General features: G+C 42.4%; 1 protein-coding gene across 18 annotated transcripts in view; it reads left to right on the forward strand.

The window, feature by feature from the left end:
* The window catches only part of LIMCH1 (LIM and calponin homology domains 1), a 181,319-nt gene that overhangs the window by 147,038 nt on the left and 17,869 nt on the right, over window positions 1-16,412 (forward strand). For all 18 annotated transcript variants that reach the window (XM_065836883.2, XM_065836882.2, XM_071807416.1 and 15 more), the window contains 5 exons: window positions 9,315-9,408; window positions 11,620-11,792; window positions 12,454-12,559; window positions 14,615-14,643; window positions 15,641-15,724. In XM_065836883.2, coding sequence (XP_065692955.1) covers window positions 9,315-9,408; window positions 11,620-11,792; window positions 12,454-12,559; window positions 14,615-14,643; window positions 15,641-15,724 — 486 coding nt within the window. The remainder of the gene's footprint in view (window positions 1-9,314; window positions 9,409-11,619; window positions 11,793-12,453; window positions 12,560-14,614; window positions 14,644-15,640; window positions 15,725-16,412) is intronic.

Genomic DNA, 16,412 nt, shown 5'->3' on the forward strand with positions numbered 1-16,412 from the left:
GTTTTGAGTCTTCAGCTTTCATTCCCTTCTCAGAAATATTAGAAAAGAGGATAAGATATTGAAATGCTCAGAGGGCCTAATGTCTGCTTAACTGCCTTATCGAAGAAACAAATTTATTTTACCTTTTCATCTTTCTCTCCCCGTAATCCCCAGAGAAAAAGGCAGGAATAAAACTAGAGCATATCACAGCAGGAATCTAGGTGCTACAAAACTGTATTAGAAGTAGATAGTAAAAAGAAAACAAGAAATGAAGACCAGACTGCAAATACAGCATGCAAAAGTTTGCAAACAAGTGTCAGGAAAGGGAATTCTTGCCATTCTTTTCTGTGTAACAACAGAGAGAATTGGAGATGTGGTGAGAGTTGGAATAGGATAATTTTTTACTTTCACCTCACATTACATCCAAGCACTGGCCAGGTGGATAACAGGGAGTGGGCACGGATCTGTCCAGCGGAGCGATGGTTCATTCATGCCCAAGGGATTGTGTCTTATTCCCCTGCTTCCTGACATTCTCTGGCCATGGACAATGAAGCCATGGAGCCTGCAGCAAGCATGGGAGCTGGGATGTGCCATGAGCATGGGCTTGATCCTGTCAGAGGGAGCTGCAGTGGAGTCAGAAATTAATGTTTTGCAGGAAAACAGGCAGGAATGGCAAAGCAGAGGCTGCTCCTGTCAAAATGAATTGACTGTAAGGGAAAAAACAGGTAACTATTGTGTCTGATATGGGAGAGCTGGTAGTGGGAATGTTTGAAGAATAGAAATGAGCATCAACTCACTGTACATTAGAAGCACAATAACAATCAGAAAAGTAGCTGAATGAAAGTATTACTGTCTCCTTTTTTAGGATTTCCAGACCAGTATAGCTATGGAAGAGCAGCAGAAGCGACTGTTAGGGCTTGGGTGTGTTTGTACCTGTTTGATGCCCTCTCATCTTTCCCTTTCTACAGTTTTGAGGATGATGTGGCCATTTGAATGCAGATTTTTCAGTGTCGGTTTTCTGCTTCCAGTGTCTAAGCCCTCATGGTGATATTGGAAAAAGAGGCAGAAGAATTTGAATTCTCGGATTCCTTATGGCGCTGACTTTTGCAGAATACTTGCTGATTTGCAAGCTTGAGTGCACCTGATGAAGCCTTCTAGAGAAGGAGTGTGCGCCCAAATGGTGCTATTGACAGAGTTTTTCTGCTCTAAGGACTTTGTATCACCAGCTTCATGATTTCATCAATAATGTAACTACGTAGTGCAAATCATTATAATTACTCCTGGTGCTTCAGCTTCAAGCAAAGGTGTATGTGTCAAGCATGACAAGGGCAGAGCAAGGAGAGGAGGCTGCTTTGAGGGGGACCTGACATGGGGAAACAAGTTGAATGCACTGAGCGTGATAGGGAGAAAGAGAAAGAGACCTGCCTGTGGCTGGAAGGGAATTCGCTAACATAAGATTACAGGTTCTGTTCCTTCTAGGTGTTTCCTTCTTTTTACCCAGCTGCTTTGTTTTAATTCTCCAGGTCCCCGTGCCTTAGACTACAGCATGGACAGTAATTTAGCTATGGGAGTGCCCTGGCTATGGGTGTGAAGGGCTTAGACGCCAGGTTACAGAGATGAGGCATGGTACCGGTGCTTAGCTGCTTCCCTCTGTGTGTTGGGACACAGACCAGCACTGCTGTAGGCAGCTCGATATGGCTGTGGTCGGTCTGAGGCCTTATCTGCAAGAATCAGGCAGCTATGCTGGACTTATTTTACTCAGTTCTTTCCGTACCTATTTTACTTCAGTTTCTGGACATCTAGCACAACCATGTCAGGCCACATCTGCCGAGTTTGAAGTGCTAAACTCCTCTCTGAAGGTATAACCCCTCCTAGGAAGGTTGGGAACCCAGATTAGGAAAGAGAAGAGCCTCCTGGGCTTGTCTCTTGCCTCTTGCTGGGTAGGATGCTGAATAACTCTAGCCGTCACTGAGACCTCCAGAGAGGAAGACTGGGTTTGCTTTTTGCCCCAGCAGGATGGGGCTTCCAAGCTGCACATTCCTGGAAGCAAGAAAACCTTCTGAAGCTGCTGATGTGTCACCTCCCACAAGGAGAAAACAGGGCTGTTGTTTTTGTCTGTCGCTTAACCCTACAGAATTTTTAGGAGAGGGGTAGAAGACCACAGAAATAGGGATAGAAAAGCAGCTGAGATGAAGAAGCAGAGCTGTCTGGAGTGGAAGAAACAACTACATTTCTTTTGCCTTGAGAAAACTTTTACAAATTGAGCATGTTTTCAAAGCCTTTTCTAAACTTGCTCTTACAGCCTTTATTTGTATACTCTCCTTTATTGATACAATTCTTGTTAGCTATGTCCTTCCCAGGCTTTGAATAAGATTCATAGGCACTAGTTCGTCTGCCTGTTAAGAGATGCTGTTTCTAGGGGGTATTTTTTTCCTCTAGTTGCTCTGAAATTTGCTTTGCTTTTCTATTCAGTAATCTTCTGCTCTGAGTCTCTTTTGTGAAGTATATATTCCTTTTCATGCATATGTTACCTTTGGCCCTCCTGTCTTCCCCTTCTGATTTTCTTCCTGTTCTTTGCATGCCCCTTCCTCCTCCTCTTCCATCCCTGGTAGGGCTGTTCTCCTGCTGTTTCAGTTCAGTTGTCAAATGGACTACTCCTGTCTTCTCTCCGCCTGGCAGGCTTCCCTTTGAAGCTCTGGAGCCCTGCTCTAAATCTGTCCGCTGGCCTCAGGCCTTGTCTGCAATATGGGAAGATGCTGTGCAGCTGTACTTCCACAGCTCTTTTGGCCTGAAGTTTGGAAAATGGTTTAGTCAAGTTACACCACTTAAAATGCTAATATGATTGAGATTTTTGGGGAGCTAGAGAAGTGTAGGGATCCTTTCATATGTGGGAGACCTCAATGGCGGTTGTCTTTTAGACAGAGAACCATCCCACCTATCTGTTAATCTATCTGATTGGCAGCCAGAGACTGACTGGGACACATGTACCTCCTGCCAAATTTACTATGAAATGAGATGCAAAAAGCTGTAGCAGGTGGGAAGGACGGTAAAGAAACATATTTTCAAGAGACTATACTTGTGTCTGTAGTGTATAGGTAGAGTACTTAGATTGGAGGGTGGCCAGGGTGAGGCACGGATTTTACAAGAGACTTAGCTTTATTCTAAGTAACTTAGCAGGTTTTGCCTATGATTTCAGGATGGGAAGGATAGATTTGGCCTACAAGCAGGATCAAAATATCTCACTGGTGTTTGTGGAGCAAGATGCTGTGGAGAGAGGCAGCAGGTTAAGCACACCCCTCTTATTGTGGCTGGAAAAACAGGGGCAAAGGCGTGAAGACTGACTGACCAGTTGAGGGCAATGCCAGCAGTGACGTGAGAACCATCTCACCCTGGTCCTACCTGTCAACCATTAGGTCGTGTTTTCTTTCCATTATACAGAACAGTTACACGCATTACAAATACTGAGAAGTTATATCCTCTAGCTCTTTGAATCAGAAGTTGGCAAATATTTTGTTTTAAATCAATATTTGTGCAGATCTTAGTGTAGGGAAATTAATTTTTCAGTGAGTAGCATCATTTTATTTTAACCAATCTTTGTATGAGCATTTAGAGATTATTGGCTTGTTATAGCTCTAATTATAGTTTTGCTCTGATCAACCAAAAAGTAAACAAATATAGAGAGCAACTTTAAAAAGATCAGGGCGGGGTGATGATGGTGGGAAAGATTTTGGCTTTCTTTTAATTTTTTGCTAGCTAGCTTAAACTTGTCCGTTTTGTGTCATTGCATGCTTGGCACAAAATAAACTTTTTTAATATATCCAAGTAACACTCTCCTTCATGTTCAAAAATCCAATGATTCAACTGAGATTAAAGTGTAAGCTTTCTTGTGGTTGGGGAATGCTGGCCAAGCTACAGGAGAGCAGGATTGAAATCCTGATTTGTACATATCTGGTAGGACAAGACTTTGTTCTTTGATTCATTACAAGAAACACTTGTAGAGTAAGTACATCTGTTCCATATTGACAGCTTTGCCTTGAACTGCACACGGGAAGATGCATGGAGGGCTGGACTACCTGAAGGGAGAAATGTTTAGCATGAGAAGTGTGGGCAGCAAAGCCTCAAAGCGGTTAGAAGGGAGCTCTGCTCAGGATTTGGTTACAAATCTAGTGTGCCATCCAAATCTGTCTCCTATCCTCCAGACACTCATGCAATTTTCAGTCTGTGAGTGACAGGAGCTTATTTTACATCCCAACTGAGCAGTAATAACTCTAGAAAAATGACTATCAGGAATATTTCACACTATTTCTTGTAACACTTTCAAGGCTTCTCTGTCAATTACTGCTCCCCCCAATCTTTAGTTGCAACAGCTGGGCTGAGCAGAGCATTATACAGCTGCCAGATGAAACAGATGACTTAACGTGTCAGAGCAGTGTTCTAGCTGTAGTGCTGTGCTGGCATAGCATGCAAGGCACTTAGCTGTGGCAGCCCAAGGTCACGCCACCATTACCATTCACAACGATAGAAAATGTTAGCTTTAATGAGGAAATCATTGTATGAAAATTTTTAAGTCAATGATACATGTACAATTCCAATCAGAAGCTTGAAAGATGTATCAGGCAATTTCTACATGTGGCTATTGATACTGGAACCTATTTCATTCCTACATGATTTTACAGAATTTAAACTGTAGTTCTAAATCAATTGTGCTTGATATCTGTGCATTCTTGCTGATTCCAGACAACCTGTTTTGTCATGTTTTCATAGAAAATACAGTAACAATATTTAATGTGATTTTGTGTACGAGTAGTGTTAAGTGACCTACATTTTGATTTAATTTTCAATAAGATTTAATAAAGTTCTACTGTGACTTGCTTTGGAGTTTGAATTCTTGTAGTAGTTGTGATGCTCAGGGTTTTAGGAGTTCCTAGGTATTGTCTTTTTAGGGTTTTATAAGAGTGTAATGTTCTGCCATAACAATAGGCAACATGGCTATTTCTGGCTTGTATGGTCTTAGTTAAATACCTATGCTGATATCCTCGTTTATGGGATAAGAATCTTGTCTGCCACAAACTGAACTAATATATTTTCATGCTCAGCATGTGTTTGATAAAATTTTATAGTCAGCTGTGCTTGTGTCTTTGCTAAGTGGATACCTTGGTTAGCAGAACTGAGGTGTTGCTTTGTCCTCTGTTACTGATGGGTTCATAACTGCAAAAGCAATCACAATATTTAACTTTCCATCATGGACTAAGGCTTATAAGTCCTAAATGGGGAATCTCACTATGACTCCTGGGTAGGTAGATGCATAGGATAATAAAAGCACCAATGCAAGTAGACAGCATTCTTCAGATTTCAGGAGCTGAGGAGGTCTTCACAGCAGCCTGGATCTGGGGGGAGAGAAAACCACAGCCCCCACACAGTGAGATTTTTCCTGCTTCCCTTGAAGGCTTCCTCGCCTGTGGTGGTGGACAAGGAGGTTGTGTGAACTTCCCTCATAGGCACCTGCAACAGAGCCAGCACATGGACAGAATCTGTGGTCCTGCAGACTGACGGCTCTGCCCACAAGAAGACATGTGGCTGCAGTGGGGCAGTGCCAAGAGGCTGTGGGGTCCTTCATCTCGAAGGGCAAGAGCTCCTCTGATACCCCTCAGAAACACCCCTCACCAAGTTGTTTGTTTTTTCGTTGTCAATGTCAAAATAGAATCCTCTTAGGTATAATGAAATGTTTGTATGCCTTTTTCATGTTCAGAGATAATATCATCATTTGATTACAAAACATTTATGAAATGGGAATGATGATAGTGTGTGGTAGAAAAGATATTTTATCGGCTCTATCGGTACAAGAATTTTCTTAAGTGTATCATATACCTGTGGATAAAATACTAGATAATATTACATTACTTGGTATTATAAATAGAATTAGATATAGTGGGAATGAGAGTCTCCCAGTGAAGCTGACTTAAATTTTTTATAAATTACTTACTAATAGTTTTTATATTTTTAGCTTTCTGTTACTAGCATTTAATTGCTCAACAGAGGGAGGAGGAAGAGTCAAGTCTCGTGAGCAGGAACAGAACTTCTGCAGTTTGCCATTGCAAAATTCAATTTTCCTGAAGCAAGTAGCAGCTCTTTTTTTTAAATCCCCTTTGAAATAATTTCTATAAACAACATCTATGTCTGTACCTGACTCAGCCTCCTGGATATAAAGATTATGGGTAAATTGGGTTATTGCCATCAGCACTAGACTTGCCTGGGTGTATGTAATGCTGTTTAACACTCTTCATATTGGCCCCAGTTTATCACTGTATATAGATTTAAAGCCTTTAAGGTTGGAATTAAAGCTAATTTTTTTTTTTTTTTTTTCCGTTTGGACAGTTGCTTTTTGAGAGTGGAGAAAGAGTTCCATTGCTTTACAAATAATAATAATAATAATAATAATAATAATAATAATAATAATAATAATAATAATAATAATAATAATAATAAATACTTGACATTTGCAAAAATTCGTTTGAAAGGGCTTATGCTTGGTGCAGTGGGTGGAGTTGTCAGGTAGATACCTTTTGATTTTCCAGTTAAAATACCTTGTTCAGGGCCAACCCTGAATTCCGGATAAAAAACCATTTGTTTAGATTTAACAGAGATTTGCAGGTTGTCAAGTGGCAGAATAAATCAGGTTATAGGTCTCTAGCTGAGTCTGCTGCTCAAGGCAGGATCAGCATGAGATCAGAGCGGGTTGCTAAGGGCTCGATCCTTCAAGTCTTGAAAAGCTCCACAGACAGAGATGACACAACCTGTCAGAGCAGCCTGTTACACCGCCTGACTGTCCTCATGGAGAAGAGAAATGCTAATTTCTGCACTGAGCAAGATCAGGAATGAACAGAGAGTTTTCCAGTAGTTTCTCCCCTGGCAGCTCTTTTGTCAGGAGCCAGAACCAGGGCTGAAGGAGACACTTTTTTTAGTTGCAGTCTTCTGCTGGCACTGAGGAAAGGGGAGAAAGCTCTCACTGAAACACAAGCTGACATGAAGATGGACTGGGGAAGGGAGAGGAGAGTTAGATGGGAGAAAACAGCAACAGAGTGGTAAGGGGCAAGACCTACTGGGGCACAAGACTTGCAGTCTCTGGAGCATTTCGTACTGGAGCTTATATTTTAGCTTATGCCTCCCCTGCAGTGACCATTCCTCCCTGGAGCACATGGCACATGGAAGGAGAGCTCCATGCCTTGTTTGCTCTCAGAATGGACGTGTCAGAGAAGAGGTCCTCGAACTTTCCATGCTTCCCTTTTGGAGTGTGTATTTCATCCCCTGCCTTGTCCAGTTTGAGAACCACTTTTAGGCAGGAGAGGGACATGTCCAAAGAAGAGCAATAAAGCTGGGAAAGTGTCTGGAGCACAAGTCCGGGAGGAGTGGCTGATGGAGCCTAGAGTGTTTAGCCTGGAGAAGAGGAGGCCGAGGGGAGACCTTGTCCCTCTCTACAACTACGTGAAAGGAGGCTGTAGTGACGTGGGTGTTGGTCTCTTTTCCCAAGTAGCAAGTGACAGGATGAGAGGAAATGGCCTCAAGTTGCACCAGGCGAAGATTAGATTGGATATTAGGAAAAATTTGTTCACTGAAAGGGTTAATCCTCCACTGGAACTGGCTGCCCAGGGAATTATTAAGTCACAGTCCATGGAGGTATTTCAAAGACGTGTAGATGTGGTGCTTAGGGACATGGTTTAGTGTTGGAGTTGGCAGTGCTGAGTTTATGGTTGGACTCAATGATCTTAAAGGTCCTTTCCAACCTAAACGATTCTGTGATTCTGTGTGTGCCCATGTCTTGCCTGGGGCACAGGATTCGGGTGGGTGGTGGTGAGGGTGCAATGGACAGTGCCAGAGGGTGGGACAGAGGGTGAGCAGCCAGCCCCAGCACGCATAAGAGGAGACATACTGTCACTTGTAGAGGCTGATGGCTGCGGCCTGGCACTTGCCGTGCTGTGAGGTGACAGCACAGCCCTCGGCAACCACGGTCTCCTTCTGCTGTTCCCAACATCGTTCACTGGCCCTGCCTGAGCTGCTGCCCCTGGCCATGGCCCCACACTGATCCCCACCATTTCCTCACAGGGTGTCTTCCTAGACACATTCTCTGCCCTTCTCTGGACCGTGCCACCCTCCAGAGAGAAGAGAGGCAGGGATTCCCAAGCACTGCCAGCAGCAAAGCTCTGTGGAGCTGGAGTGTGTCCACAGGCATTAGTGTCCTGTAGGCACTACCAGTGGACATCCCAGTGACCAAGAGAGCCCAGGTCTGCTCTTCATGGGGCACGTAGAGATGAAGCTCATGTGGGTCTGCAGGGATGGGAAACAGAATACGTGCAGAAGGTAGAGGTCTGAATCCTGCCCCCAGAAAAGAGGAAATTTCATCAAGTTTCCTCCCTTGCATCCATTAATAAGATGGAGGAGTGGGAGGAGGGCAGGAAAGCGAGTCTACAATAGACTACTTCTGAAATATGTTATTTCTTATTTCTAAAAGTAGTCTGTTAGTTTTTTGGTTTTGTTGGTTTTGGTTTGGTTTTGGTTTGGTTTTTTTCCTATCTTTAATGTGCCATTTTCTAGATCTTTCATGCATTAGGAGCACTGTGCAGTGGCTGATCAGTTTGCTGCAGATTTTTCTTGATTTGCCTGCTGGGAAAGCGGATGTCTGGTGGAAGCTGCTAAATAGATCAGCTGAAGTGCTACCCTTGTTTTGACAGTGTGGTTTTAGCCCTGCAACAGCCTTGTCCTGGGTCAGGAAGCTGGCTTTTTTCAAAGGCATTTGGATTATTGGATTGATATGGTCTCACCGTATTTTTTCAGTCCTCTCTTAATAGTGTTTCAAGTATTTCATTACCTTTAATACTGACTCTGACTTTTCCCTTCAGATAACAGATTGTTTAGACAACCGTGAAATAAAGGAAGTATTTAATTACTTTGCCACTTTTCAAACCTTAGTATGTGCTATGTATTCACTAATGCATACATTTTTGTGTTGTTCTGGAAGAGGAAACTGGGGGTGAAATGTATGCTTATCTCCAGCTAACACAATCCAAGATATCCTACAATTTTAAAAGCTTCTAGGAGCTATTCCAAACCAATTGCATGATGGTTGCTGATGAACTGATTGAAAAGGAGATTAAAGCCCAGTGATTCAACACCTGAGCAGCACGTACTGCTCCAAAACGTACTTCCCAGCTCCCCGCTGAGTGCTAAACCAATCTGGTTCAAACACATTACAAAGAAGCAGCAAACGCTGCCTTGAGGAATTAACACTTACTTTTATTTCCACCATACTCACAGTGTTTCTACTGTATTACTCCCTGCAGGCCTCCTCAGTGGAAGCAGAGGCAGCTGCCAGCCAGCAGCTCGAGGCCAGCCCTGGAAACACGGGACCTGCGAGCCCAGCATGCCCGTCCCCAGGTGGGTGGTTGCTGCTGCCCTCACCCCTGCCCTTGCCTACCATGGGGCAGAGGTTTAGGCCTATCCTGTGGCAGGAGTCCCACAAGTGCATCTGCAGCAGCACCAAAAGGGTTTATTAGAAAATGCAGAAGTTGACAGAAATCTCAACATAGGAAAGTTTTTACAGTGAGAACAATCATTCAGTGCAACAGTCTCCCCAGTGACATGGTAGAGTCCCCATGGCTGGAGGGTTTTTTTGAACAGGGTGCTAGAGAGCCTGCTCTAGGCTCCCCTTCCCATGAAAGGTGCAACCAGAGCAGAACTATCCATCAGTAATAGCTTCTGTTTAGTGCTTTTTCTCCCAAGACGTTAAGAAACGGGAAAGGAGAATAAGAGGGGCCACATCAGTCATCATAGGGGCTTTAAATGCACAATATTGCGCACACTCCTGATTTTCTACTTTGGAGCCTTTATGCTTGATTCCTGATCTGGGGAAAGGAATTTGCTGGTAAGATTTGAAGCTATTTTCCTCAAAAAGGTGTTTCTGAAATGTTAACTTTGTATAGGTGTTTTGTCTGCTACTCTCTATCATACTAAGTTCATGGTCATTTGTTGTTCATTTTTAAGATGAGTCTATCGAAGTTCAACTTGATATGGATAAGTAAAAAGTACTGTTTGAAGTAGGTATTTAAATGAAATCTCTGGCTGCGATTGCATAATGCTCATATTTCTGGAGGGTAAATGTGACTTAATTGAGCTTTGCCTTCAAACATCAATGGGGTATCATTCCCCTAAGATTAGAAGCATATCCGGGCTTTTCTTGATTTGCTGCAAAACTCTGAAGCACATGGGCTGTTAGCAAGGGCTCATTAGCTGACTTAATTACTTTGGCTCATAGATGCCAAAGCACAGAGGTTAACAATCTTGACTTGCACCTGGCAGGTAATGTAGAAGCTGCAGTCTTGTGGTGAACCAACCAAATTCTCCTCTCAAGAATCAGCAGTGATGAGCTGGTGATACTTGTCTACAAATCATAAAGCCACATTGTGTCAGACTCCACACCTGTGAGAAATGCTAAACATTAAGTATTGATAGCAAAGTTTAATATTGACTGCCAAGGAAAACTGAGATGATAGCATTGCAAAAATTGTAATAGTAAAGGAATGTGTGTTTTCATTATGTCTGCTTTGGAGGGATAGATGTGGTCCAAACTGTGTGACCTTCTTGTAGAAAAAGCAGCCTCCTCTGGTGTTCAGTGCAAGTCAGATACTTCCATGCTGTGACCCCTGCACCACTAATGCTGTGGGAGCTGCTCCCAGGTTGTGTGTGCATCTGCCTGGCAGCAGGAGCAGCTCTTGTCTCTGCTTGTGTGCATATTTTTAGTGGAGCCTTGGAGTGCATCTCTTTCATAGATCACCCCCCTAGCCTGTCAAAGATGTACATTCAGAAGCTGCCATGGTTGAAGAGGGGACAGGATATGAAGCTGAGTTTCTGCTTTAGGCAGTTAGAGACATGTCTTGGTTCTTGTGTACTGCCTGGGATGTTGAAAACTGCTCTGCTTCCCATGGTGGTACCAGCTGACAGTAGTTTAGCTGTCACAGTCCTCAGCTGTAGGTTTGTGCACTCCTGGTTCCTTCTCCCATAAACCAGAATAAACTTGTTGGGTTTTTTAAGAGCTGAATGCCAACCAGGTTATTCCAGTACAAAACTACCTGTTAGCACATTTTTTTTTGCTGTCTGATGCTTGGCAGACATGGTTTAATGGAAACAGCCAATATGGAATACCCTCCAGTGTTGACAGTGAGACCATGTTAATTGTGGTATAGCTTCTTGTCTGGGGATAGGATTCATCACACAACCTCGGTAAAGAGATCTATACTTCAATAGGCATGTTGTAGGTTACAGATCATCTCAGCTGAAGAGAAGTGTCTGAAATAGTTTGGGTGACTCTTCCCCAAGAACTGCCTCTCTGTCTTCGTTGACCATGAAGGGTGCCCCATGGTCCCCGAGTATAAGCACCTACATTTTGTCAGGTGAATTTCACCCTTAAAGCCTTGGCTTCTCTTGGAGATTAATTTTGCTTGTGTTGAAGAAAGAAGATTTTTTTTTTATATATCCAGTTCGTGGGCTTACAGTATATCCAGCAAGAAATTGGATTGTAAGAGATAGGACTACATTTTATTTGAAAAAATTCTTAACCTTGGAACATTATTTCTTGTGTGTGCGAATTAGGTTCAGATCAAAAGCAATTCAAGTCATCTGCAGCTTGTGTCAGCCCTGTTGTGAAGAGATTAGAATTTCTTCCCAGTCCTGTCCCTTCAGAGGAAGCTGCTTCAAATGAGAAAGATGTGAAGAAACCTGAAATGGAGCAGCAGAAGGAAGCAGAGCTCACTGCTACACCGGTGGTACGTACAGGCAAGAAAGAAAGGAAATGGAAAACAAGACAAAAAAGAATGCTCTCACAAGGAAATGTTTATTGTGCAACTTGGTATTTTTCTCTATATAATGTCACATAAGGACTTTATTCAAAACAGTCTGCCAGGGAATGACCCTGAAGGATGATTTCTGTTCCAAATCCTATGGTCATCAGAGTTCTGCTCACCAAAGGAACTCCCCAGTGTCTGCATTTGACAGTCTGTGGACTGGCTAGAGCAGAAATGAGAACTTAACCTGCAAACCCCAGTCCCACTGCACGTTGGGAGGGCAGAGTATCCCAAAGGCATAGACAGTGGATCTTACCCTCTTAGTCCTCTTGAAGTGCTGAACAAGTGCAGGTGACAGCAGAGGTAACAAATGACCATGACCGTACTGCTCTGTCAGGTAAGTTAGATGTTGGTCCTGGGTTAGGATTGGCTTTGGTGTGCAGGGCAGTGTGAATGTCAACAAAAACCAGCTACTAGTTATTTCCAGGACTCCAATATTGCAACTCCATGTTGTAATTCTGGAGGCAGAGACTTTATCTTTGATAACGTTGATTCAGAAGATAGGAAGAAAGGGGTTAAGTTAATCTTTGATTGAACCTACTGAATTTTGAATGCTGTTTTCTGCTCCCAAATGTCTAAACAGATGATGAAACCAAAAGCCCTGGAACAAGAGGGGAGTGTAGTATTGCCATTTTTAAAGAAACTACCTGAGACCAGCCAAGTTACTCTGCAGAATTCTGGTCTACAAGGTGAGCAAAGAGCATTTGGAGAGCCCAGCTGGACAGTAACTGGGTATCTGTGTGTGATGTTCAGGTAGGAGTGCCTAATCAACGACCTGGAGGGGTTTGGAGCTAAAATGGTTATTTTCTAGTTTCATCTGACTGATATTAGTAGTGTGGCCCCTGCGATTCAAAGAACTGTTGTGGTTGTTCCCCTTAAACACAACAGCAGAATTGTGACACAAGGAAGGGGAACAGGGAGAGCCCTATCTTGCACTTACCTGGCCTGGCAATAAAAGCTGTATTATGTCAATGAGTATTGTATTTTATTACTACTGCTGCTCACATATGAAAATGACTTAGTAAGTGTTTTTATGTGACAATGAAAACTTCTGGAGATAAATTCTGCCCTCAGCTGCTCATGTGGAGCTCCTTTTCATAGACGAACAATACACATATCTGTCCACATCCCTTTGACCCACGCTCATCATGAGTTCTTGCAGAGCAGAACTTTCAGGTTTTTGCCTTCATGACAAAGTTTTACTTGAGATTGACAAAGTTTAGTAGCTTGATTCTATATTCATTTTAGAGGTGCTTAGATGTAAGTATTGTGAAAGAGAGAGAGAAAAATCATCTGAAGTTTTCTTCCCCCTGAGAACTTATTAGGTTGTTAGTTTATGTACAGGTAATATATTGATTATCCTTTGTGTTTTCAAGACTGAAACTATTGAAGGTGATCCACTGTGGCAAACAGGGTTGTCTGAAAAGGAGTAGTCTCACTTGTTTTAAGTCTCACTTGTTTTAAGTGCAAGGGGTGCTTTCCAAACAGGCTTTGTGAACAGTATCATTTTATGTTAGACACAGAGCAATCTACCCATTAAGTAACAGAATGTATTCACCTATTTTTCACTCTCACCTATCTTCTGAGTGATGCTGAAACACTTGGCTGCTCTCTAGTGTTCACAGCACATACAACACTGAAGAATCACAAAATCCTTTAAAATGTGTATCTGCCATAGGAATGAATGTGAGTGCCAGGCAAAGACTTGAAGGGGTGGCTGCCTGTGCCTGGCACTAGTGTGCTGGAGCTCTCAGGTGAGGTTAGGTGCCACAATACAAAAGTAACATTTAAATAGGGGCAATCCATGCGATCTGCAGGTCCATTGTAAATGAGCTGAGATGGGCCAAAGCAGTTGTAGTCAAAATCCCTCTCATGGCTGAGGAGGCTCGGGTCTGAGAGTCTGTCATCGCCTTTTGACTGCCCTGTGTTTCTTGTTTTGTCTCCGTGCCGTTGCCTGCAGAGCCGCCCCATGGGGCTGCGGTTCCGCTTAGGGTTCGCAACAACTGGCGGCGTTCACAGTTTTTCTCACAGTCAGGTAAATGTGGTGCTAAGACCAGCTTCAGCCCTTCTGCTGCCTCCAGGCATAGGTGTCTTTGGACGAGGGGCTGGGTGAAAGCTGATGATCACGGGGACTTGTTCTACTTCTTGCTTTTGTAGAAAGTGTCTGCTCCTACTGCACAGTTGACAAAGAGCTGTTGGGTTGCACGTTGTTGTAATACTCTGTTTTCAGGCACCCAAATGAAATCACTTGCCTATAAATACTTTTTCCTTAATTTCTTTAAATCAGCCTAATTTTCAAAGACATTTGAATAGAAAATGGCAGTGGTTCTCTTCGTAACTGTGGCTCTTGAGTAGTGTAGTCCCATCCTTTTAGCTTTGCTGTGCTTTTTCCTTCCTTGCACTGAATCACGAAGGGAAAAGTAGATCAAAGTAGGTAGCACTCAGTGTCTGAACACTGCTAACATCTGTGGCCAGAAGTAGATGGCATTAGGTAGTGGCAGAGTAGAACCTGTTGTTAGTTAATATTGCGCTTCTCTATACCCAGATAGAAAGTAGTTTTGTTGGTGATGGGTGTAATCTGTTTTTCTGGTTTATTTGCTTGTGATTCATACTTGCATTTGGTTATGGGAGCAAATACAAAACTAACATGAAGCTTTTTTATACAGATACAGTAGCTTTGATTGCAGGCTAAGCATGTATTGCTGTGTTAAATTTAATTTTTCCTTTTATTTTTCTTTTAACAGCTGATTCTGATAGTGGTGACAAATCAAATGTGAGTACGTTTTTTACGTTTTTGTTTGGTTTAGAGGTGTGTGTTTAGCAAAAGTGGGGGTTTTTTATGCAAACTGTCTTGTAAGGTCCCCAAATCAGAATGAGGTTTGGTTGTGGTTGTTGTTGTTTTATGATGGAAATGAGAGACAAAAAATACAATGTACATCAAGACCTGGGCTGAATCTGATGTGAAGAACCACTAAAGTTTTGTGATCCCCAAATAATATATAACTCCAAATTATACATTGTATTTTAAATGCTGAGAAATTAGAGGAGACCACAATACTACTGTCTCCACAATGTGGAAAAAAAAAAAAAAAAAAGATAAAAAGCTAACAAACACCACAAATGCTACACTATTTCCTATATTGTTTGTCACATTATAAAAGACATAATCTCATCCTATCAGATTCCAATACAACTCTTAGTTGAAAGAAATATGACATCAAGTGTCTAAAATTGCCCTTGATTATAAAGATTTTAAACATACAAATGTGTAATGTAATGACATCTTTAGTGAAGCCCAAGGTTTTATTTCATTCTGGATAAAAATTTTAAACAAGGCTATAGGCTACTGTACTGGCAACCATATGAAAAAAGAAAATGTCTTTTACAATCACAAATTGCTTTGCGTGTTATTCAGAAGATTATAGAGAAGCAAACCAGAGATTTTCTTTAAATTCGAGTACTTGCAGATATCCCTGTTCAGAGTTGCTTAGAGCTTTCTTCCAGATCTTTTTCCATTTTTTCCCCTCTAGTTGAAGTTTCTCAAGCCTTTCTTTGCAAACCAAATTATTATTTTGTCATTTGGATACCTGTGGGCAATCCTAATTGTCAGTGAAGCTCAGAATATTGTCTGCTGAGAGAACCATTATTTAGTTCTCAGTTTCCCATTTTAACATCGCCCCCAGGGCTGGGTCACATGAAGTGCAGCTTTCTCTGGTCACCTTGTGAAATATAGTATCGAGGTCTAACAGCTTGGTTTTCTTTCACACAAGCGTTTCAATTTCTGGTCCTGGGATCCGGAGGAAGAGCGGAAGCGCCAGGAAAGGTGGCAGCATGAGCAAGAACGCTTGCTTCAGGTAAGGAAGAAACTACGTCTCTTCCACCATGTGGTTCAGTTGTTGAACTGTCCCTTTGGACAGAAGTTGGGCATTTCATGTCATGTTTTCCACATCCTCTGTGGATGCTTGAGCAAATTCTGTAGCAGATGAGCAACGAAATGAGCAATACACGTGTTCTCTGTGGTTTGAGTATGCTTATGTCCCACTTCCCCCTCAAATGAAAGACCTAAAGGACTTAGTTCTGCATTCCAGTGGGGAGTTAAACCAAATCTTGATCTTCAACTATATTCAAAGTACATTGAGCATATACTGCGAGACTCTTAATTACTTGGAGACTCTTTCTCAAGACTGATGGTTTGCTGACCCTGACACCTGTGGAACTCTTCTCTAAAATGATGGTCTAAATAGATTTTTGTAGACTTCTGCTTTGTTCAGAGGTGGTTCTTGGAAAGCATCAAGCCAAATTTGGACATGAAGGGTTTGGTTTTTTGGTGGTTTTTTGGTTTTTTTTGGTTTTTGGTTTTTGGTTTTTTGTTTTTTTTTTTTTTTCTGGTGAGAGGGTAAACCCCCTGAAAACAACCACAGGTTTTGCCTAGTGGTGGAGTCAGCTGTCAAAGGTCTGGTTTTGTGTCCCAGTTGGGAGAAGTGCAGTGGCCCTGAGAACTTGAATTTTTCCCTCAATCAACAGTGTCTTTTGAAACTGTGA

This window comes from Patagioenas fasciata, chromosome 4 (assembly GCF_037038585.1).
Source record: "Patagioenas fasciata isolate bPatFas1 chromosome 4, bPatFas1.hap1, whole genome shotgun sequence".
In the NCBI taxonomy this organism is placed as follows: domain Eukaryota; kingdom Metazoa; phylum Chordata; class Aves; order Columbiformes; family Columbidae; genus Patagioenas; species Patagioenas fasciata.